The sequence below is a fragment of the Sabethes cyaneus genome, chromosome 2 (genome assembly GCF_943734655.1).
Source record: "Sabethes cyaneus chromosome 2, idSabCyanKW18_F2, whole genome shotgun sequence".
NCBI classification, from domain to species: Eukaryota; Metazoa; Arthropoda; class Insecta; order Diptera; family Culicidae; genus Sabethes; species Sabethes cyaneus.
In genome coordinates, this window is record NC_071354.1 from 146549112 (window position 1) to 146573374 (window position 24263).

Consider the following 24263-nt stretch of genomic DNA (forward strand, 5'->3'; position numbering starts at 1 on the left):
AGACTAAAAACGGAGGTTAAGAGGATAGGGTTACAAATCAATGCGTCGAAAACCAAATATATGGTAGAAAGAGGCTCCAGAGAAAGCATCGTTTGCCTCCCACGGACAGTGACTACGCTACTAGCACAGTTGTTATAAAATTATTGTGGTAAACGAAATATACCTAACTAATTTCAGTTGTAATTCGGTTGCTTTAACACAGACAGACGATGTACAAAAACGCTAATCAGGTAGTCCTCTACGGACTTGAGACAGTAACTTTGCTTACGGAAGACATACGTGCACTTGCCGTATTTCAACGAAAGGTGTTGCGAACTATTTTTGACAGAGTACAGACGGATTGCGGAGAGTAGCGTAGGCGTATGAGGCGTATTGCGAATTGAAGGCACTACCTGGAGAGATTCCCATCGTACACCTGGCGAAAGCTGGGGGATTCCCACGTCGCAAGGACCGCCGGACGACTGTGCAGTGAAATCCGTTCTCTTATAGAACCCCGCCGACACCAGGAATAGAGGGTCTCAACGTGCTAGATGGCTCGACCAGGTTGAAGCCGACTTATGTGCGTCGAGACGCGCAACAAATTGGCGACGAGTAGCCCAGGACCGAGTACAATGGAGAGGCATTTTTGATACGGCAAGAGCCACCCCGGATCTCGGCTGGCAAAGTTAATAAATACCTCTGTTTGTATAGAATATTTTACTCGAGGCTGAAATATTTTAAATGCTACGATGCTTTGAAAGTCTCCAGATGGCGTTTGTTTTGATGTACTGACGTGTATTGTATTGATAAAGTGCAATATTGATAAAGTGGAAAGGCTTCCTGTGTTTTCAAATAACACATATTTAATGGAATTTGTTCGAGAGTTCTTAACAAAAAAGCAAAGACAAAATCTCTTACTAAACTTCTGGGATAAGTATTGACAGCATTTGTGAACCGATTCGAGACTGTCAGACTCAGTATCCACTTATCGACACGATTGTAGGGAATGTGCTGCTGGAGCCACAGCAATAATAATCCAATCACTTCACGCGTTAATCAAGTTTCTTCCCATTTTTACATTTTCCCAACTGTTTTAATAGAATTTTTCCATTGGTATCAATCAGTGAGGGTGTCCTACTCTCACACATGTGAGAAGCAGTAGAGAAAAAAAACGCAAACAAATAACAGCATCACCTCATTCGGTGAGGGACGGCGAAAAGAAGAATGAAAAGGTCACACCATCCAATTATTATGAATGGATCTTTCATTTCACACACTACGACGGAGGCTGTGGTGTGGTGAGCATTCATTTAGACGACAACAGCATCGTGTGCCTAGTCCTCGCGCTGTGCTTGCTAAGTCGACGCTATATGATGCCGCCCGTTTGCGGGTGCTGCTCTCATGTTTCCCGGGCTCAGTACAAAATATGTCCTGCTGCTTAAGAGGGAATCTCTTTTTCGGTTCGCTTATTTGGTTCGATCCGACGGCGGACGACTCCATTCCGAAATCAGGCCCAGCAAGCAAACGACTTGGCTTGGGTTTAAACATTTTATCTCGCTCTTGCTTGCGCCGTGGGTCGAGAGTTGGAATGAATCGAGTTTTTGAAAAACAACAATAAAACTAATGGGAACAGCAGCCTCAGCTTCACCACCCAGAGCCTCCCTCTGTCGCCGCAACATCGTCGACCGACCGCGCGTCTATCGTCCATTGCGTGTGGGTGGGGTTCTCTGGGATGCTGGATGATTTCATTTTTTTTCTTTTCGGTGTTTGGTTTAGTTACCCTTTTGTACGTCCGGGCTATCTTTTGATTGTAGCTTTCGTATTGTTTTGAGAGAACGTTATTTGGTCCATACGGAAAAGTTTTCTAGGGTAGATGTACCAGTAATAGTGGAAGATCTCACATCGGGATCGCAAAACAATGAAATGAATCGAATTTCCACCATTACAGGTACATTCATTATTACTGGTACATCTACCCAACTGAACTGGAAACTATAGGCCGTATGAATAAAACAGTTAGAGCATACTCTCCCATAAGATTTACACGGGAAAAGCAAAGCAAACTGTTTTATTCATACGACCTAATAGCGTGGAAGCTTTAAATGCGTTTTTAGAAATGGTTGATAAAAAAGCTTAAGCAATTACTAGAATTTGAGTGCAAGTATGTTTTTGTTTGACAAAACAAGCAAATCTAAATAAAAGTATTAGTTTCCAACAACAGAAATAGTGACGCTCTCGCAAAATAGATCTCTTATATTCTTTTATTAAATAAATGATTGAATTATGTTACCATTCATAAATTATGACATTGTGCCATTTTGGCAGACAACCATCGGTGTGTGCAGTGCTACTTTTGCGATGCAAAAAACAATGTGGCATATTGTAATATGTAATGCAAATTTGCTTATTTCTGAATGCACTGCGCTAATTAACAGACACGATAAACCAATCAACACTGTTGTTACCCGCGGACGGTGGCAGCAGAGAACAAACTCCAGCAAAAACATACTTTTATTACACTTAAACAAACACGCTGCTCATTAAAACGGGCAAACATTGTCATTTGGTGCTGCCGAGATTCAATCGTTACTGGTCCATCATAAATTCATAACCAACAGCGCGGTCGGTGAGCGTCATTCCGGAAGTGCAATCGTTTCATTTCATCGTGTCAATCTTGACGCGTAGTCGCTCGTAGCGATTCGCTGTGCTGCACTGCTTTGAGCGCAGATTGCTTTTATTTACTACACATTTCAAAGTTTTACGGCTCGTAAAAGAGAGCTTGACGGCGTACATTAGATCAAGTGGAGACGTTTTCGCCGCCCGCCATTCTGTGCCGCCGCCGTGTACACACATCATCATATACACCTACATAATGCAGTGTGCTGCAGTAAAAATTCTATCAAAGACACACAGTTCTGGTATCAATCAGCAAGATTGTAAAAGTAGGGTCGAAGCTTCCGTTTTTGCCTTGGATGCAACGTGAAGGAAACTAATGTCTGGTCAATCGATAGATGCGGCAGAAAACAGCAGAGTACTGTCATATGAACTCCCAGAGCTATGGGAGTAGAATATTGTGGAAATGCGATGCGATGTGATGATATGCTGACACATTTCAATTGGGTGCACAGCAGCAGAAAAGATGAGGTGTTTAATAATGACTTTTGAGAACTTTTGAAAAAGCTCCTCATGATGCACTAACAGCATTTTTGTTTTTGTTTAGGTCCAATTTTTTATTCAGTGTACGAATTAAAACTTGCCCAGATTAAGAAAAGAAATGCTAGCTACTTTAGATACTTACTTACTTACTTACTTACTTACTTAATTGGCCTTACTCCTTATAACAAGGCCTGCATAATGCAATTTCTCCATTTAACTCTTTGTCTGCCCCTCTTTGTCTTGTTTCTTCCGGATTCCATGCAAAAACCATTTTGCAAAATAGTTTTCTGGCATACTAGTATCACTTTGTCTCTTTCCAGCGTATCTTTCCAAATTTAGCCACTTTCTGAATACTGGGTTCGCCGCAGAGACGCGCGAGTTCGTGATTCATTCTTCGCCTCCATACCTCGTTCTATTGTACGTCGCTAAAGATGGTTCTTAGCACCCGCTGTTAAAAAAAATCCGAGCGCTCGCCGATCCTCTTCCAGCTATGTTCACGTTCCACGTCCAAAGAGGACAACCGGTCTAACTTGGTTTTTCGTATATTGTGTGCTTTGTACGGAGTAGTTGACTATCTCAAACTTATCCCCGTCGATCACCGTTGCCAAGGAACTGCCTAAGCGCTCGGTCTCGCTCGCCAATATATGTATACTTCGTTTTAGACGTATTTAATACAACCCAATCTTCTCTGCTTCGCATTGTAGTCTAGTATACTAAACTTCCACCGTCTCAAATACTCTGCCGATAGCATCCCCGTCGTCGGCTAAACAGATAATTTGAATAGATATGTTGTAAATCGTACCCCACATGTCCATCACAGTCGATCTCCTTGTCGAAGTCCTCTGCGAGATTCGAATGGGTCCGACAGTCCACCTAAAATTCTCACGCAGCAGTGGATCCCATTCATCATAGCCATAATCAAACTAGTAAGCTTCCCCGAAAAGCCGTTTTCGTCCAGGATTTTCCATAGCTCTTGTCGGTTTACACTATCACATGGGATTTTGAAATCAATGAACAGGATACGCATGGGAACTTGGAATTCGCGGCACCTTTGGAGAATCTGCCGCAGACCGATCGTCCATCAAACCTGCCTGATAACTGCGACAGTCAAGATGAGAAAGATGACTTGGAAAAGTAGTTTTTAAGTGGCATTCAGGATAGTGATCGCTCGGTAGTTCTCACAATCCATCTTATCACCTTTCTTATAAATAGGGCAAATAACCCCGTCTTTCCACTCCTCTAGCAGTAGTTCCGTTTCCTAAATCTTGATGCAAACAGCTGACCAATTTGAACGGGCCCATTTTGATAAGCTCCGCTCCGCTTACAATCTTTTACCTGCACGCCCTACAGGGTTTTATTGTGGCGCTGCTTCCGATCATCGCACGGTCGTCTGCCAAAATACCTCCATCCAGTCCCCGGGAGATTCGTTGACTCTTCTACTGAACTTCCGTGTTTCATCAAAACGGTACACTGCCGCTACTCGCATACCAGTCCCATTTTCTATGGAGTTTCCTTAGTCGAATCATCAACTTCGGGAACTAAAACGGATACGAGCAGCCGCGTTGAGAAGATACGTCAATTATCGCAACCCGTTTACAAAGAGTGAATTTAATATGGCTAGTATTAATTACCAGATTTTAAGTCACTACCTTTATTCAAGATACGTCCAGCGAAAGAAAGCTGATCATAAGCGCAATCCAAAAAGTACTAAAGGCTCTCGACAACTGTGTTTCTTAATACTAAAGCAGGTGACACTCGCGAGAACTCTAATAGTAGCGCACTCTCATTGAAAATTTTGCTTCGTCTTTTTCCTGTCTGTAGTACGCTAGCTTGGCTTTAAATATCCAACTAGGTTCATGTCAGTCGTACTGCTTTACAAACAAATCGGGAGTACCACAGGGAAGTAACTTGGGGCCATTACTACTCTAGATCTTTTTTAATGATATCTGTTTGCTGATATCGGATGCTTGTAGACTTGCGTATGCTGATGATCTGAAGATATTTACTACCGTGAAATTAATTGAAGAATGCAGCTGGTGACGGCTGGTGAAATTGTCTGCGCATTCTGATAGGTATAGCACTACGCAGTATTAGCACCCGCACTGCGTTCTTCTCACCCAATATCAACCCAATATTGTCAAATCAATGTTAGCGTCCCAACAGGTTCTGTCGTCGATAATGGCTGAAAAGTGCCGACCATCTATAAGAACGTAGTCGATTTGTATTTTTATTTAGTTGGATGATCTCCAGATATTCCGAAGGGGGAGGTTATGATAGTAAAAGGTACTATGTATGATCATGTTCATAGAGGTGGCGAATTCCACAAGTCTTCCAAGTCCAATCACTGATTTAAATTACTCCTTCAGACCAATTTCGGCATTCACTTCAGTCACTGATAATGAGTTTGACATCAAGTCTTGAGCAGCGGTTGTCTTCGCGCTCCAAACGCGCGTAAAATTCTTCCTTGTGTTACCGCAGATCTGGTAGATGGTATGACCATTTCTATACGAACATACCACCGTTCCTTTCCAACATACCTCCGGCAGCGCTATGAGTTTCCAACCGTTAACCTGTTTTCGTTGCCTGGGTCTTTGCCGATGATTCCGATCCGAGTAATTACTTATGTCGTTCCTTGCTTTGGTTGTTTTAGTTGTGTTGGCTTGCAATGTTCGTGACCAACCCGACCGCACTGGGGTGCCAACGTAGCTCAAAATAGCACTCCGTCCCTGTCAGCATTCGACCTTGGTTTCCACCGGGGTTGGTAACCCGATCTTTACCAAGGCTGCTCGTATCCCGACTGGTACCACGAGGAGGTAGACATCGTAGTTACTGGGTAAGAGACTATGGACTACTGAAGGTTTTATTTTATTCCAAGTGCGGAAGGCACCGATGTTACACCTTTAACAGCCGTTTACAAACCAATTTTTCAACTTCAGAATGATTATTAAAAAGATTTGGCTTAGACTAGTTTGAAATGCGATATTTCAGCGATGTAAAACACTTGCACGCCGATACACGCCACTGATTTGATTTGACCACAGGCAGGGCTGTCATTCGCTCACACTATGCGCCCAATGTTACAATATTATGCCTTGTCGCACAGAGCCATTCGGCAACACACCTCTACAGCTAATATGCACACAGCGTACGAGCGAAAGCGGAGTGGGAGCGATCGACAGCACTCGGTGAAAATCTCCCAGTGAGTGATCATCCAAACAGCACTTGGTGCTGCCCTTTGCCACACTCCGTGCGGAATTAACGCAAAAAATTGTTTTGTATTTACAAATTTTCTGCCCTTTTAAAAGTGAAAATACACGCTGCACTGAACAACTAATATGGTCTATGCTAAATTAGTACGGATCAGGCGACGCAACAGAAAAAATATTTTTTTCAATCACACCACTTCAACTGACCCAGCGCAGGGTGTACAATCCAGCCGCGCAGAGTGCGGCTCTTGGTGTGGTAAAGCACGCAGCAAATTTATCACTCTGCGTTTGCGACTGCCTTTTCCTGGTGCGCGTAAAACACGAAAGAGCGTGTTTAGCAAAAGAGACACTGAAGGGAATTTGTGGGCGAACACACACCGCATGGCAAGTGTTGTGTTGCTTAAGAATGCGTGTCTTTTGGTTTGCGCTGCGGTTTATGCCACCTCTGACCACAGGTTTATACTTGAACCCACTCAATCTGAATAAAATGTCATTCATGTTAGAGGTGGTCTACGCTTTCAGCAAAGATACTCCCAACGACTGTAAATTTGTTATACAGGAATGATTTGGTACGGGAGGTCTACGATTTCTTCCTTCTCTGCTCTCTGCTCTCTTGCAGTTGAATTGGATTGGATTGGATTGGATTGGATTGGATTGGATTGGATTGGATTGGATTGGATTGGATTGGATTGGATTGGATTGGATTGGATTGGATTGGATTGGATTGGATTGGATTGGATTGGATTGGATTGGATTGGATTGGATTGGATTGGATTGGATTGGATTGGATTGGATTGGATTGGATTGGATTGGATTGGATTGGATTGGATTGGATTGGATTGGATTGGATTGGATTGGATTGGATTGGATTGGATTGGATTGGATTGGATTGGATTGGATTGGATTGGATTGGATTGGATTGGATTGGATTGGATTGGATTGGATTGGATTGGATTGGATTGGATTGGATTGGATTGGATTGGATTGGATTGGATTGGATTGGATTGGATTGGATTGGATTGGATTGGATTGGATTGGATTGGATTGGATTGGATTGGATTGGATTGGATTGGATTGGATTGGATTGGATTGGATTGGATTGGATTGGATTGGATTGGATTGGATTGGATTGGATTGGATTGGATTGGATTGGATTGGATTGGATTGGATTGGATTGGATTGGATTGGATTGGATTGGATTGGATTGGATTGGATTGGATTGGATTGGATTGGATTGGATTGGATTGGATTGGATTGGATTGGATTGGATTGGATTGGATTGGATTGGATTGGATTGGATTGGATTGGATTGGATTGGATTGGATTGGATTGGATTGGATTGGATTGGATTGGATTGGATTGGATTGGATTGGATTGGATTGGATTGGATTGGATTGGATTGGATTGGATTGGATTGGATTGGATTGGATTGGATTGGATTGGATTGGATTGGATTGGATTGGATTGGATTGGATTGGATTGGATTGGATTGGATTGGATTGGATTGGATTGGATTGGATTGGATTGGATTGGATTGGATTGGATTGGATTGGATTGGATTGGATTGGATTGGATTGGATTGGATTGGATTGGATTGGATTGGATTGGATTGGATTGGATTGGATTGGATTGGATTGGATTGGATTGGATTGGATTGGATTGGATTGGATTGGATTGGATTGGATTGGATTGGATTGGATTGGATTGGATTGGATTGGATTGGATTGGATTGGATTGGATTGGATTGGATTGGATTGGATTGGATTGGATTGGATTGGATTGGATTGGATTGGATTGGATTGGATTGGATTGGATTGGATTGGATTGGATTGGATTGGATTGGATTGGATTGGATTAGATTGGATTGGATTGGATTGGATTGGATTGGATTGGATTGGATTGGATTGGATTGGATTGGATTGGATTGGATTGGATTGGATTGGATTGGATTGGATTTAATTGGATTGGATTGGATTGGATTGGATTGGATTGGATTGGATTGGATTGGATTGGATTGGATTGGATTGGATTGGATTTGATTGGATTGGGGTGAATAAGCTCGAAAAGGAGATCTCGAAGTTTTTTAATGATGTTTACGTTCGACCATAACTTATACCTTTGTTTAAAATTTCAATCTAAGACCCAAGTTGAATCCTCAACTCCAAGGCTCTTTCTGGCAGTAAGTTTTTTCATCCCTTTTAAAGACAAAGACACAACTAATTATTCTCCATACAACGAAAGCATCGCTGTTACATTTCTTCTCCCGTTTCGAACTAAATCAATCCTCCATCAACTATAAAACATTAACACTCCAAAAAATATCACCAAAAACGGATTAACACCGACAAATCCCCACTATTTATAGCAATCTTCTTAAGCAGTGTCATGTTCACCGCAATTTTCAACGCTGCAATATAAAATGACCCCCCAACCCAACTCCGAAATCGATACCCGACCGTCCGTTCTAATCAAATCCAATTCTTTATTACATCAACAAATCTTTTTCCTTCGCGCCGGAAGATACAAACGTGGGCTGCAGACCAATGCCGGCCGGAATCGGTACGATACAGCCCGCCACTCGTTCCATGAGAGCAATCGACAGCCAGCCAGCCATCCAAAATCCCCGATGAGAAATAAAAAATTATTGGCTTTGATTTAATAAAATGAATACACACTCCTGGTCGTACGAATTCGTAGATAGAGGAGCACAAGTAGACTCGGAAATCGACCACGGTAGCGTGGGGAAGTGACGAAGAGAAAAGTTCAGTACACCATCAGATAGCAAATGCCATGAGGGGAATAGTGAGCGCTACGCTTTGCTGCATAGATTGGAGATCTAGGCTTTCGAGCACCTATTTTCTCGTTGCCTTCCTGTGTTGTGCAGCACAGATCGGACCATGCCTCGTATGAAGTGAACGATGCTTTGCTGCTCCAATTGCGGCTATATTTCATCTCAACATGCTTGTAAGAAGGAATGGTCCAGATTAAGGTGGCGAGGAAGGAGATCATTTCGGTCGGAGGGCTGCAACTGAGAAAGGGTTCAACCGTACACGGGTTGTTGAAGCGGTGAAATTTATTAACCTTTTCGCTAATACTGCTGACATCAGTGCGGAACTGTGAGCAGACAGCCTGTAATGTAACAGTGTAATGTTTAAATTTCCGGATGATTTTATGCTGCAGATGGTGCAAAATCAATCACAGCAACGAAACAGAGTTGTATTTTTTATATTTTTTTAGACGCACAAACAGTGTTTCCTATGAAACAGAACTTCACTTGAAGTATGCATCTAATAGAATATAAAATTTGTATTAATGACATGAGGAAGTCGAGCATAAAACCTAAAGTTGTTCGGAAATTAACATAAAAATCGTCTTGGGATTCGTGAACAATTCACTGGTGTCGTTCAGTGATTGAGTCACAAAAGAAACAAATCGAGTTGCTTGCAATGTTCACTGTATTATAGGTTTCAAGGAAATAGTAGAGCACAACAAAGGTCCTAATCGAAATAGTTAGTATCGTAGCGTTATCTATGACGGACACCTTGAGCCTATCTACTTTTGAATTACCGGAAAAATTAGGCAATGTTAGAGGGGACGCGGCACACTAGGACAAGCAGTGTCATAGCTGGACAAAATTACTTTTTTCTTTCTATTTGAAAAAAAAACAATAAGAAACTATCAGTTTTAGAGTCAATTTAAAAAAAACTTTCAATGCTTATCTGCAATCTTTGACACTAAGCCATTCATTTAGCCCACAATGCGGTGCCTATCGCACTAGGAAGCGCACAGGCAATAGACAGAGGCCCATTCGCTCTAGATTTCCGCGGTCACCGCGTACCACGCCGTCGATACTCACAAGTACCCCTTGCGCGCTTCGTTGGCCGTAAGCACAGCGAGTCGGGGTTCAATTGCGACTTGCCAAGCAACGGCAGCGGCCAGCCGGTGATGGTTCCTGACGGCGAGGGGTGAATATCAATGAGAGGAAAAAAATGTCTTATGCTTGGAAGGCACAGAACATAAAAAGTTTTTGTTTGCTCTCCATAACATTGCTTCCCGGCCGCGCGTTTCTTGGTCCGTCTGTCTCGGTACGACTGCAAAGGCAAGGTCTAGCGTAGCGTTGGCTGGTTTTTTCCCTCTTTTGTTTATGCTTCAAATTCAAAAGTTTAGGAAAGAATCACGTTTCTCGGTGGTTGCGCCGCAATAGAGTCATGTCATGAAACATGTCTCTTGGAGAATAATGACAGTGTATGCGACGCAAAGTGCTTCATCCACAAATTGGTTGTATTTTGCTAGTGTGATTTATGGAAGAGACCTCTGTCGCTCTGTAGCGTTCCGTAGGGACTCAAGCATAACAGAAATGTTTTGGAAATTTTATAGTTTCCACCAAGCAAGACGTAACTTTTTAAAGAAAAAGTAAATTTTCCAGTTCAACTAGATTGTACCAACAGTTGTGCTGGTGTTCCTTCAATTGATCTTGGTGTTTCTACAATTGTGCTATAGAGATCCTTTTTGTTTTATTTTTTTGGGCCAATTTTAGTTTCATTTTCTATTGTCAGTGCTCTTCAGACTATTTTCGATCCATTTTTCGCATAACCAGGAGCTCAAGGTTGAAGGAAATACAAATTACTTACTTACTTACTTATTGCTTACTTACTTAATACTTGCTGAATACTTGCTGAACAAAAATTGACAGCAAATTTTTTAGTAGAAACAATGCGTCTACAACAGTTTTTACTGTTGACTAATTTATTGTAAATGTGTTAAAAAATTAGATTTTTAATTTTTTTTTGTTTCCTTCCTGTTCTTTCTTTTTTCATTATATTTTGTTTTTTCCTTTAAAAAAATTACCATAAAAGGACGATAACATTTACTGTTATTGAAAATTTTTGCTCGCGAAGAAATAGATTTTTTTATGGTTAAGTTTTTTTCCGTCATTTTTATGGTAGAATCTCTCAAAACCGTAGAAGTTATGGTAGGCTCCAATAAGCTTGATGGTATGGTTATCTTTTCTGCCAGTAAAATTTATTGTTTTTATCGTATTTTGTATCCTATTGTTACAGTAATCCTTATCTTCATGTTATGGTTATTTTTTCCGGGAATTACTTACTTCTATAACAACAACAGTCCGTGTGTCGCTAAGTTGTGCCTCTATGAACCTCGGGGTCTACCTCCTCTTGATTGTGATTGCAAATTCCTGTCAAGTGCTTCTCTGCAGAACTCGTGCGCTCCTCTCTTCGAGGTGTATCTGATCCACTTCCACCTATGTGGAAGTGTGGTCGGCGTTGTGTGGGCTTGACTATGTCATCGGCTATATCAAGGTCTTTTAGCTGCTCCAGTGTTTTTTTTTTGTTTATAGGAGACTAGACCACTGCGACCACGGCTGTTAAGAAAGCAACTTCGGCAATCTGGGCATGCAGGTCACTGTTTGGCAAAACCTGGGGATTGAAACCTCAACTAGCCTTCTGGTCATATACTACTATTGCACGGCCTAGGATAACCTACGCTGCAGTCGTGAATGAGGTGACAGCCCAAGCCAAACTAAACAAAGTTCAGCGCCTGGCCTTTCTCACAGTTACCAGTGCCATGGGTACAACACCTACTGCAGCCATGGAGGCAATGCTGTGCTTACTGCCTTTGCATCATGTGAAGAAGGAAGCAGAGCTCGGCGCACTACGGTTGCAAAAGAGTAAAACCATACTCGAAGGTGACCAAATCGGTCATCTTCGCATACTTCGGGAATTCAATCTGACACCCTTAGTAACTTCAGTCTCTGACTGCATGGAAGCCAGGCCCAATATGGACGTTCCATATGAGGTGATTGAAACAAATCGCTCAATGTGGAATAATGGAGGGCCAGATCTTCCATCTGGAACTACCTGTTTTTTCCAGATGGTTCAAAAATGGGGGCCTGCACAGGCTCCGGAGTCTACGGACCCGGCATCAGGGAAACTATCTCATTAGGAAAGTGGCCCACCGTTTTTCAAGCAGAAGTATATGCGATATACATATGTGCAACAATATGCTTGCAACGAAAGTATAGGCATGCGAAAATCGGTATCTTCACGGACAGCCAAGCAGCACTACTGGCTCTCAAGTCCGCCAAATGCGTGTCCAAATTAGTTTGGGAGTGCAGCACAGCATTGAGGGAACTCTCCCGCCAAAACAAAGTTTTATTACTTTGGGTGCCCGGTCGCTGCGGAATCGAGGGCAATGAATTTGCTGCCAACCTGGCAAGACAAGCATCAGCTCATCAATTTATTGGTCCTGAACCGTTTCTGGGCACCTCCACATCCGCCGTAAAAGGCGAATTGATGACATGGGAAAAGCTAGAAATAGTATCCCGTTGGAATCAAACACAGGGTTGTAGACAAGCTAAACAGTTTATCTACCCAAACCCTGCAGTAGCTAAAAAACTACTCCATTTAACTCGTAGTGAACTACACACGATCACGGGACTCCTAACAGGACACAGCCCCGCTCTTTATCATTTAAATAATATCGGCAAGGTATCATCCGACACCTGCCGCTTTTGTAACTCTGAACCTGAAAGTTCAGTGCATCTGCTCTGCTATTGCGGAGCTCTTGCATTATCAAGGCACAACTTCTCAGGAAGGAACTCCATCAATGGGTATGAGTGATCCGTAAACTGTGTACAGCAAACGGGGCCTGCCACAAAAGACGATCATTAAGACTGTCGCAGTGGCCTTTTAACCCAATGCCCTTCTGGCATACAAGACCACTGCGACCACCATTTAGATCTATTGTGGTACTCCAGTGTTAGTGGATAACTCCAGTGTTAGTGAATAACATCCTACCGTTCGCCATCTCTACAACTGACTGACGAAATACCTCGTTTACGCAGGAACTGTGAACTAACTCCGACGCTTTCTTTGTGCGTTACATTCTACCGGCAACTACCTAAATATTATGTAAACTACACATTACATATTCCAGGCAAGTCATCGAATATACTATAAATACCAGGATGCCACATCCTCCCCATGTGTAAAAAGAATAATTCAATATATATTATTTCAGGTCATTTATAGATTATTTACATTGCTAGTATAGTCGACTGATTATTCTTGTATGTTATATTGAAATTCGTTAAATCTAATTTATAACCTGTAACAAAACCGCTCTACGTTTTGAAACGTGACGACCCAAAGTATAAAATAATAATTGTTCCAAAATCTTTGGTTAGGGCAGGCATAATCGTTCCAGTATTCACCATATCTTGTCATTGGTATTGGACGTTTATGAACCTTACCTTCCGGATATCAATGGTTATTATATTCTACCTATCCAACTTTTTAATATTTACGAAATATTGGCCTTGAATTCGCGTAAAAAACCAAAATTTCGCGTAAAAAAACTTTGTGGATTTTAACATTACGCGAAAAAATAGACGTTTTGAGCACATCCGCGTAAATTCCGAAAATCGTGTAAAAAAAAAACGCGTAATTTCCGAAATTCGCGTAGAAATAGTCGTGTAAAAAACAAACCGCGTAAAAAGCGACTTCTGTGTATACTTTACATGGTATGGTCACAGATTTTCCCACTCAATTTTAATATACGTTGGCCATGGCCCTCTCTCCTATTTGTTTATCTGTTTATTTGCTTATTTGAGAAGGACTATAGATATATCTATGGTCTCTGTAATCCTGCCGTTCACCATCTCTACGACTGACTAACGGGCTACCCCGTTTACACGAACTGCCAACCAACGCCGACACTTTGTTTGTGCCTTACACGCTACCGGCAACTACCTAAATATTGTGGAAACAACACATTACACAATCCAGGCAAATCATCTATTATATTATAAATACCGGGATGCAACAAGAGGATTCCAAAGTAATCCACGATCTAGTCGACTGTCAATAGCTAGTATTTCATCCATAATGATGAGAAACAGCAGTGATGACAGGGCTCAATAATAGCTGTGTCTCACACAGCTAGAATAAGAACAAGAAAGCCTCGCGGTAGGCTTCGATGAGATGGACTAGTTTGTCTGGAACTCCTCTGTACCTAAGTACCAGATATTTTCGTGGTTCAGTCGGTCAAACGCTTTTACGAAGTCAACAAACACCAGCAGAAGAGAATTCTGGAATCCGTTGATTTGCTGCAATATAATGCGGAGCGTTGTGAGATGGTCTACACATGGTCGGCTTGCACGGAATCCAGCTTGCTGTCGCCCGAGTGTAGTATCGATGTTCTCCTGGATCCGATTGAGTCATACCTTACGGAATACTTTAAGAGCAACGTGATGCCATTTCAATTACCGCATTCAGTTAGGTCTCCTATTTTAGGGACCTTGACCAATATGCCCTGCTTCCAATCGACTGGAAAAATAACGGTTTCCCATATATTGCTGAATAGTTGATACATCATCTGACCTCACTAAAATGGGTCAGCTTTGAGCGTCACGGCTGAAATACAATCTATTCCTGGCGCTCAGTTTCATCCAGTGATAGCGCATCAGAGTTGACGTGATTAATTTGACGAACTATAGGCGACAAGCGCTTCTGGTTTTGCTGATCTCTGACACCTGATACTTAAAGGAGTTAGCAGCGTCTTAGTCCTAGTAGGCGTTTTCTCCTTCTTCGACTTGAGAGTTAGTTCAGACCCTCTTGTCTCGCCTACAAGTTCAACCGCCCTCTCCAGACGGGTAGCAGTCTTATCCGCTCTGGCTCGCGTTCGCTCAATGCCAACTTTCGCTTCCCTTTGCTCGTCGGTCGTACAGCAGGTTTCATATGAAATTCATTCCCTCCGCGCGCTGCGCACTTTGCCGAGATTTTCGTCACAGGTTGTGATCAAGGCGTTCTTGATGCCGGTCCATCGCTCTACGACGGTTCCAACAGGTGGTAACTCCGAGGCTCGGGATTCACGTTGTTCAACTAAAGCCCTTTTCACCTCGGAATTCTCCAATCGGCAGACGTAACGTCACTCAACTTTCTGCTCCCGTCTTTGGACATGTGCTGCGCGTAAACGTATCTCAGCGATAATAAGATGATGGTTGGATACAATATCAGCGTTGCGCTTGTTGCGTACATACATCAAAAAGTCTCCATCTCCACTTTCGGTTGATACAAATGTGGTCAATTTGGTTTTCGGTTCGGTTTGCACGGGAAACCCTCGTGACTTTATTCGCTGGGGACCACCAATGACCATGTTGACTGAAGTTTTTGTAGCGTCTTAGTAGAATACGAACCTGAAATTAAATAAAAAGAAAACTATTGCCAGGATTAGACTTAACGCACCTGAGTACCTTCCTCCACAGCTCTCAATTCCCAGTTCCGGTTTTCTTGAAAGTTCTATGCCGCCTTTCCACATCTAGGCTTTCCTTATAACCCCTTAAAACATTACTCGCTGTGGATTTTGGCATTTTTAGCACTTTGGCCATCTTTGATCCAGACCAATCTGGATTTTACAGGTGTTTGTGCAAGATTTGCTTACGTCATACAAGTTCCATTCTGTACTGCTCAAAACGTGGTGGAATATTTTGACGAAGCTTGCGCCAGCTGTTTTTCATAAACATGTAAACAAAATTATGTCAAGTGGTTTCAGTTCCTACCACAAAAAGCGTGCCGGTAACGCACGAGGGACGTCCTGATGTAGTTTAGTCAGACTTTATGAATTTATATTCGACAGATTTCTATCAATTTTGCCAGGTCACATTCAACTGTTATCTTCAAAACAAAGGTATTTTAATTATTATGCAGTAAGATGCACTGAATAATATGGGTTCTACGAAATGAATACGAGCACTCGTAACACGAATATGAAATTTGTTCGAAGTGTGTATTATTATTCGGTACGGTAGAGCTGCTTTTGTTTCACTCTATTCTAACGCCAGTGTAGAGAATGAACACTAATCACAGGACAAAAGAAAACCGATCGAATCGCGGCCGGCCACGACGGTTGAGTAAACAATGGCCCCTTGACAAATGGGTGCAAATAAACGCGAGCAAACAAGCGATCTTCTGAATACAAATTTCAACCGATCCATAAAGACATGCTGACCACCCAAAACCGGTCGTCGAAAAGTTGAACGCCTCGTTCGCGTAATTAATTAATCAAGCTACCGTGCTTAAATCTAATTTATACAAATTTATGACCAGTAACATACAAAGCGCGATGGAAGATTTAAATACGACTCTACCGAACGAAAGTACCTACCTACCATCAGAAAACCTGCGGTGAAGTTAACGAGAAGAGAGAAGGAATGGAGAAACGCATTTCAAGCTTCCGAATTGAGCTCTTCCAAAATAAACAAGTCCCGGCGAAGAAGAACGCACTATGAAAGGAAGGTAGATTCGCTACTCCTTTCCCCATCTGCTGGATTTCGAGTGCTATAAGTCAAATAACAGGAATTGCACAAGATTTAGGGTGACTTGCGCAAAAGCACAAAAAAGCATTGTACACGCAACAGGTTACTGTCGTAATAAAGTATATTTTTATCGACCAGGTCGAGAATGATTCAAAGTGTTTATTGCAATTCTTGTAGATTCTGGTGCCGACTTTCCATGCACGGGCACGTTTTACTTTTGGACTTTCTGTCTGTCGATAAAAGCCGTCATAAAACGACCGTTAGTGCCGTCGCTGAATGGGCTTGACATTCGTGTGGCGCTCGGGAAAAAGTTTTCCTCTCTGTTCATGTTTAATTAAAATTTACAGAGCAAAGAAGGAAAAAAACTGCCTCGGAAGAAGGCAGCCAAAGCGTGAGAAATGGGCTTCTCATTCTTTTTTTCTGTGTTTTCTTGCGCTGGATGATTGCTTTTCGGTTTATTTTGAATGGAGAGGAGAAAGAGGCTTTTCCCTTCATAGTGAACGCCGCGGCAATGATATGGCGAGTTTTAGAATACAAAAGCACGATTTTGGGCTCGCAAACACTCCTTTTGAGTAATAAACTCGAGAGCTGCAGAATGCGTAAGTCGTTCGCACCATCATTACCGTAGGTATGGCTCGCAAATTTAGGCCTTGCCAAAATAACGAAATAATAAATTTGTTCTTTTGAATCAACGCAGAACAATGACATTACATTGAATCAACGAAGTAATGCGAAATTTATGTTTATTACCAGCTATCATTAAAATGAAGATTTAAGTTATCTTTCATTGACCGTTCAAGGCTACTCAGTGAAAAGTTGTTGCTTAAAAAGCAAAGCGCCTTCAAAATTTGACGAAAGGTTTAAACTAACCACTACACAGCACAGTACTTACAGTACCTAATTGACTTGTAAGAGCGGAGTTACCTTAAAGGCACACTACGAGGTTATTTTCTAATCTGAGATACTATCTTTATATAACTGACTAACATAAAGCACTCCAAAGTAGAATCTAAAATATAAGAAAATATAAAGTATAAGAACCATCAAAGAATTTCATAGTTCATCTCTTTTATCGGCAGAGCTCGATAATAGTTAGGCGATTTGAATCGGTAAAACCCTTTCATCATGGTTGCCCTTCCTCCGATAGCTCCAGAATGACGCATTCGAACACCTTCTGAATGGGAAACACTGATTCTTGCCGGGTGAGTGTCTTTTGAGTGATTCCTTTCGCTGTGTTGTTCTCCTGTTGTGGCCGCAGCAGCATTGACTGAACTGAAGGAGTTCGAAACCGTTTGTATCGCTTGCCATCGAAAGAAGACCCGCCGCCCGGAATGTTCTGAATGGCGAACAGAACGAAACCGAAGATTAATACGCTTGATGATTATCACACATTTCCGTTGATTAGTTTTGACAGAGGTTTCCGCTCGTGGGATATGGTGTTGTTTTCCCGGAGAGTGACGGTTCGGTGTTTGTTTTGGAATGCTGAAAATAAATGGGAAGCAGATGTTCGCAAGGGAAAACATGCGGGTCGGGCTTTTGGAAATATTTGAAACAAATTTGGTTCAATCAAATTGCCAATACAAATATGTAATAGAGCACGGCAGGGCATAAGTGCGATGTTTGAAGTTGCCATCAATTTTCGTGAGGTATAAAGAAGGACAACAACATAATATATTTTATATTGATGTAGCAGCTCAATGTCTTTACAATCAACTATAAATCATCTGCGGTAATAGTGTTTTGCAAAATAAATTCTTCTTTCTTCTGATCAAGTGCAGATTCGCACTTTTACCCCACTAACGGGGCAAAAGTGCGAATACCGCGGGGCAAAAGTGCGAAGCTCGAATCCATGAAATTAGCATAACAGTAGCTAACAAAACCATATTATCTTCAATCTGCGTTATGTTTCGGTAAGGAATATTCTCAATTTGCATCTTTCCTATTTTGCGCTGGTGTATTGCAGCCAGCGTTAGACCGAAACCTTTCCAAACGTTTGTTTTTTGTTTCATCAGCGCAAAAACATTGTTTTCCTTCGGCCAACATCTGTAGAGCACACAGTTTTCTGAAGATCTTCCATTTCTAGTATCTGTAATAGAGCTTGCTAATTTGCGGTTGTGTTGGTAATTTGTTTTCCCCCAGTTTGAAAACCGTCATGGAAAAACCAACAGCAGCAGCAACAAATCGCGTGTACGTATACGCGGCATAGTGTGCGTACGGTAGCTGTCAGCAATCTCAATATAGTGCCAAAAGCTGTATATAATTAGCTATACATTTTTGCCTCGTCCATGAATCGCAATGTAAATTCATTTCACCGTATTTCCAAAACATATATGTGAGTGATGTGCTACAAATTTTCAACAAGTAATATCCTCCTGTTGATATCGTATTTGCAGTATAACGAAAAAATACATCAAAACCGCCCTAAAATAACATTTGCACATAACTCAGCAACTATGATTCTTAAGCAACCAAAGTTTACGTTAGATTCAAGCTGTCAAAGTAGTCACCCATCCATGCCAATGTAGGTAATTTACTCGGAATTTGCACCGATAAATCATTGAATCGCACTTTTACCCCTCCTTACTCTATTTATTTATTTACTATTTTAATGGGGCTTTCAACCGGTAGTCGGTTCAACCCAAAAATATGTAATAATGATAAGCAACCATTTTTCTAGCACTGTAAATAATTAGCGAATCAACCAATTACATATATGTGAGCACGCTTTTGCCTCTCACACCTGGGACTTGTGAATTTGACTACCACGTTTTCAGAAAAAAAGTTTTGGGATTTCTAAAACATACGCTAAAACTATGATGGCGTCTTATGCAACCAACCACGAAGCAAGAATTTCCAGTTGGACAATGCTTCATTATTTCCAATTCATCAATAGTTCGTGCTTTGAAATCAATAGGTTTCTTTATTGGGATTGATGCGTAGAAGATTTTCCGATCGATTCGCTCAAAAATATTTAAAATCGATATGGAAACCTCGCATTTTTTGATTTTTTGAAATGACACCCCATCGCAAACCTTGCCGTAAGACGTAGTCCTACTTCAAAAGAGAAGGTGCATGTTCGCAATTTGCTCAGTTCTTCCACTTAGTTTTCAATACGATGCGTTTAACCACCCAGTTTGCTTCGAGGTACGAACATGGAACTTACTTACTTTAGTGGCAACGGTTCGTTACCGATACCGTTACCGCCGAACGAATTATGGTCCTCCAGTACCGTCGGTCCTGGGCTGCCACCTGCCACCAAGTATAGATCGCAGAATTTTACGCTCAAAAACCCCAAGCACTCGCCGATCAGCTTCCTTTGGCGTCCATGATTCGTGTCCGTAAAGGGCCATCGGGAGGATTAGTGTTCTGTAGAGCGCCAGTTTTGTGCGAATTTGCAAACTACGGGACTTCAGCTGGCTACGTAATCCGTAGAAAGCCCGATTCGTGGCTGCAACTCGTCGTTTCACTTCGCGGTTTACATCGTTGTCACATGTCACGAGTGTACCAAGATATATAAATTCCTCCACTACTTCATATCGTTCCCCATCTAACTCAACCTCGGCACCAACACCACTTGAGCTCCCACGTTCCCTACCAGCAACCATGTACTTCGTTTTGGCGGTATTAATGGTAAGTCCCAATCTCGCAGCTTCCCTTTAAAAGGCCCCTCTTCCACTGCTCTACGGTTGATTCCGATGATATCGACGTCATCCGCAAATCTAAGAAGCATGTGAGATTTCGTGACGATAGTTCCATTCCTTTCCACGTTTGCCCTTCGTAATGCACCTTCCAAGGCAATGTTGAATAGCAGGTTAGAGAGTGCATCCCCTTGCTTCAGTCCATCCAACGTCACGAAAGCAGCTGAGGTCTCACCCGCTATTCTAACGCATGATTTGGATCCGTTCAGCGTCGCACGAATCAGCGTAACTAGTTTCGTCGGAAAATCATGTTCTAGCATTATCTGCCACAGCTCATTTCGTTTAACTGAATCATACGCCGCTTTAAAGTCCACAAACAGATGGTGTGTCTGCAAGTTGTAATCCCGGAACTTGTCTAGCAACTGACGCAGGGTAAACATCTGATCCGTCGTGGTGCGTCCCTCACGAAAATCAGCTTGGTACTCGCCGACGAAGGACTCCGCTAACGGTCTCAGTCTGCTGCACAGGATACGGGAAAGCACCTTGTAGGCAGAATTGAGCAATGTAATTCCTCGATAGTTTCTACACTCCATTCGATGTCCCTTTTTGAAAATTGGGCAAATGGGTTAGGTGGCTTGCCGTCCTAAGACAAAGCCTGTTGAACAAAATTTCTTCATGTAACTCGGTTGAGGGCTACCGCTCTCCAATTCCTCGGACACCCTCGGACACCGAGTACTCTCCGCCAGATCTCGCTCCACCTGGTCTAACCATCTTGCTCGCTGCGCTCCTGGTCGTCTTGTTCCTACCGGATTTGAGGCGAACACCATCTTTGCAGGGTAGTTGTCAGGCATTCTTGCAACATGCCCTGCCCATCGCATCCGTCCAGCTTTAGCCACCTTCTGGATACCGGGTTCGCCATAGAGCTGTGCGAGTTCATGGTTCATCCTCCGCCTCCATACTCCGTTCTCCTGTACGCCGCTGAAGATCGTTCTTAGCACTCGTCGTTCGAAGACTCCGAGCACTCGCAGGTCCTCCTCGAGCATTGTCCTTGTTTCATGCCCGTAGAGAACAACCGGTCTAATAAGCGTCTTGTACAGGGTGCACTTTGTACGGGGACTTAGTCTGCTCGACCGCAATTGCTTGTGGAGCCCATAGTAAGCACGACTTCCGCTGATAATACGCCTCCGAATCTCACGGCTGGTATCATTGTCCGCCGTTACCAGTGAGCCAAGGTAGACAAATTCATCGACTACCTCAAACTAATCGCCGTCGATCAATATACTACTGCCCAAGCGGTGTCGTTCGGCCTCGGTTTCGCTGGCCAGCAAGTACTTTGTTTTAGACGTATTTATCTTTAACCCAATCTTTTCTGCTTCGCGCTTTAGTCTGGGAATTGACTAGATTTGTTGAATATCGTGCCCGCCTGTTGATATCCGCTCGGGTTATAACACCTTGTAGCGCTATGTTGAACAGCAGGCATGAAAGACCATTACCTTGACGAAGCCCTCTGTGTGATTCGAATGAACTTCACAATCCACCCGAAATCCGAACACAGCACTGTGTACCATCCATCGTAGATTTAATCAGTTAGATGAGCTTCCTGGGGAAGCTCTTCTCGTCGATGATTTTCCATAGCTCTTTCCAGTCGATGGTATCATATGCGTGGGTACTCTGTATTCACGGCCCTTTTGGAGGATTTGCCGCAGTGTAAATATTTGATCTGCTGTAGACCGACCTTCGACGAAGCCGGCTTGATAAGTTCCCACAAATCTATTCGCAATTGGTGATAGTCGGCGGAAAATGATTTGGGACTGCACTTTATAAGCGGCATTGAGAACGGAGATCGCTCGATAGTTCTCACAGTCCAACTTGTCGCCCTTTTTGTAGATCGGGCAGATAACCCCATCTTTCCACTCCTCCAGTAGCTGTTCCGTATCCCAAATTCTAACAATTAATCGGTGCAGACAAACGGCCAGCTTTTCTGGTCCCATTTTAATAAGCTCCGCTCCGATAACATCTTTTCCAGCTGACTTGTTGTTCTTTAGCTGCATGATGGCCTCCTTAACTTCGCCTATGGTTGGGGCTGGCACCTCTTTCCCGTTTGCTGCACCATCGAAATTGCTTTCCCCGCTATCATGGTTTTCCGCCTGGGCGCCATTCAGGTGTTCGTCGAAGTGCTGCTTTCACCTATCCGTCACCTCACGATCGTCCGTCAGAATACTGCCAGTCTTATCCCGACACATTTCGGCTCGCGGCACAAAGACTTTGCGGGATCCGTTCAGTTTCTGGTAGAACTTCCGCGTTTCCTGAGAACGATGCAGCCGCTCCAACTCTGCGTATTCCTGCTCTTCCAGGTTGCGCTTTTTCTCCCGAAAGATTTGGTTTCGCTGCATCTTCTTCTGTTTGTGTCTTTCCACGTTCTGACGTGTAGCACTGCGCATCTTGGCCGCCCGTTCAACCTAATTTCACCCAATGAAAATCAAAAAAATCTCAACTCTTTTAATTAAATAAACATTTTTCACAGCAAAAATATCGCCAACATGATGAAAAACCACGCTGTTTTGCAATATTAATTCAAACATCCTGTACAACGGAAGAGGAAAGTTAAATTCCAAATATAAATCTTTCTGCTTCCCATTCACATATATCAAAAACAATAGCAAATCAGCAGACTGTTGCAATTGTGAAATAAAAGAAACAAAACGGGTCTCAAATTATTTTATGGACCCACTTAAGGTGCTGTTGAGCTAGAAGCAATAAAATTAAGATTTATGAGTACCCCATTACGTCACCTGGTATAAAAATTAGACTCTATACACTGCCACGTCTTGTGTCTGTTTACTTTACGTTTTCTGGTTCTGTTGGTTTTCCATTCATCCTCTCCATAATGATGGCAAAAAAAAAACCTAACAGCAACCGGCTTCAAATAATGCCATAAATAAACATTTCGCAGCCCGTTCCATCCATCCGTTACTGTCCGATTTTGTATTGGCTGCTGCTGTGGCCTGACTGGCCTCGCTACCATTCAACGGTGGACCGGACCCAGCGGAAATGGTTCAACCCGCGTCTGCCTGCATTCACGCTGCTGACCATATTAGCAAAGCTGCCAAGGACAAGTAGCATAAATTCAGGATTAAGTCAACAATAAATTTAACAAACGCAATTTGAATCGCCAGTGCAGTGTTCAAAAGAAACTCAGCAAGTCGGCAAGAATAAAAAGGAAGTGGAAACTTGCTAGCCAGCACAAGTTGCTGTGATGAAATTGATTTTCAAGCTAGGTATAACATCACAACTTGTGTGTCGTTGGGTTTAGAATGAAAAGATTCTGGGATGCAGTTTCGGTCCTGGCCGGTCTTAGAAGTGGCCAGTAGAATTTAGTATTTTTTACCCGATTGAGATATTTAATTTCAAACCAATATTTTGTCTAAAACAAAATTAACCACTTTTCGTCAGGTCCCAGATAACAAATTTAAAAAGTGTGTTCATTTTATCTTAAGTTTGATCCAGTGCCTAGTTGGATCTAGCTGCATATCAGGCAAAGCCTGGACAAAAGTTTTTGTTCATTCATCCCTCTCCGTCATTCCGTTTTTCCCTTTCCGCAAAACAGTTAGTGGCCTGGGTGAAACCAAGCCTCATTCCATCATCCTTTTTTTTTGTCGCCATTTATGTAGTTTTCACTCGCCCATTTTTCGGGGCCTGGTTTGCGTGATGTATCACAGCGTAGGTACCATATGCAAATTTTATGCCATTTTTCCGTACATTTTCTCTTTCTCTCGCCGCACACCCATTTTCATTCAGATTTTTTAATGTTTTCTTTTCTCTTCGTATTTTCTTCCGCAGTTTGCCGGTCCTGCATTGTGCGATATTTGGAAAGCAATAAATTCTGCCCCAAATGCAAATCGTACAACAACAAAACCATCACGGTGGCTAATTTAAGGTAATTCCAACACT

General features: G+C 42.5%; 1 protein-coding gene across 3 annotated transcripts in view; it reads left to right on the plus strand.

Annotated features, from left to right (window-relative positions):
- Positions 1-24263, plus strand: part of LOC128734252 (protein suppressor 2 of zeste-like) — a 106425-nt gene that overhangs the window by 63055 nt on the left and 19107 nt on the right. For all 3 annotated transcript variants that reach the window (XM_053828330.1, XM_053828331.1, XM_053828332.1), the window contains exon 3: positions 24153-24249. In XM_053828330.1, coding sequence (XP_053684305.1) covers positions 24153-24249 — 97 coding nt within the window. The remainder of the gene's footprint in view (positions 1-24152; positions 24250-24263) is intronic.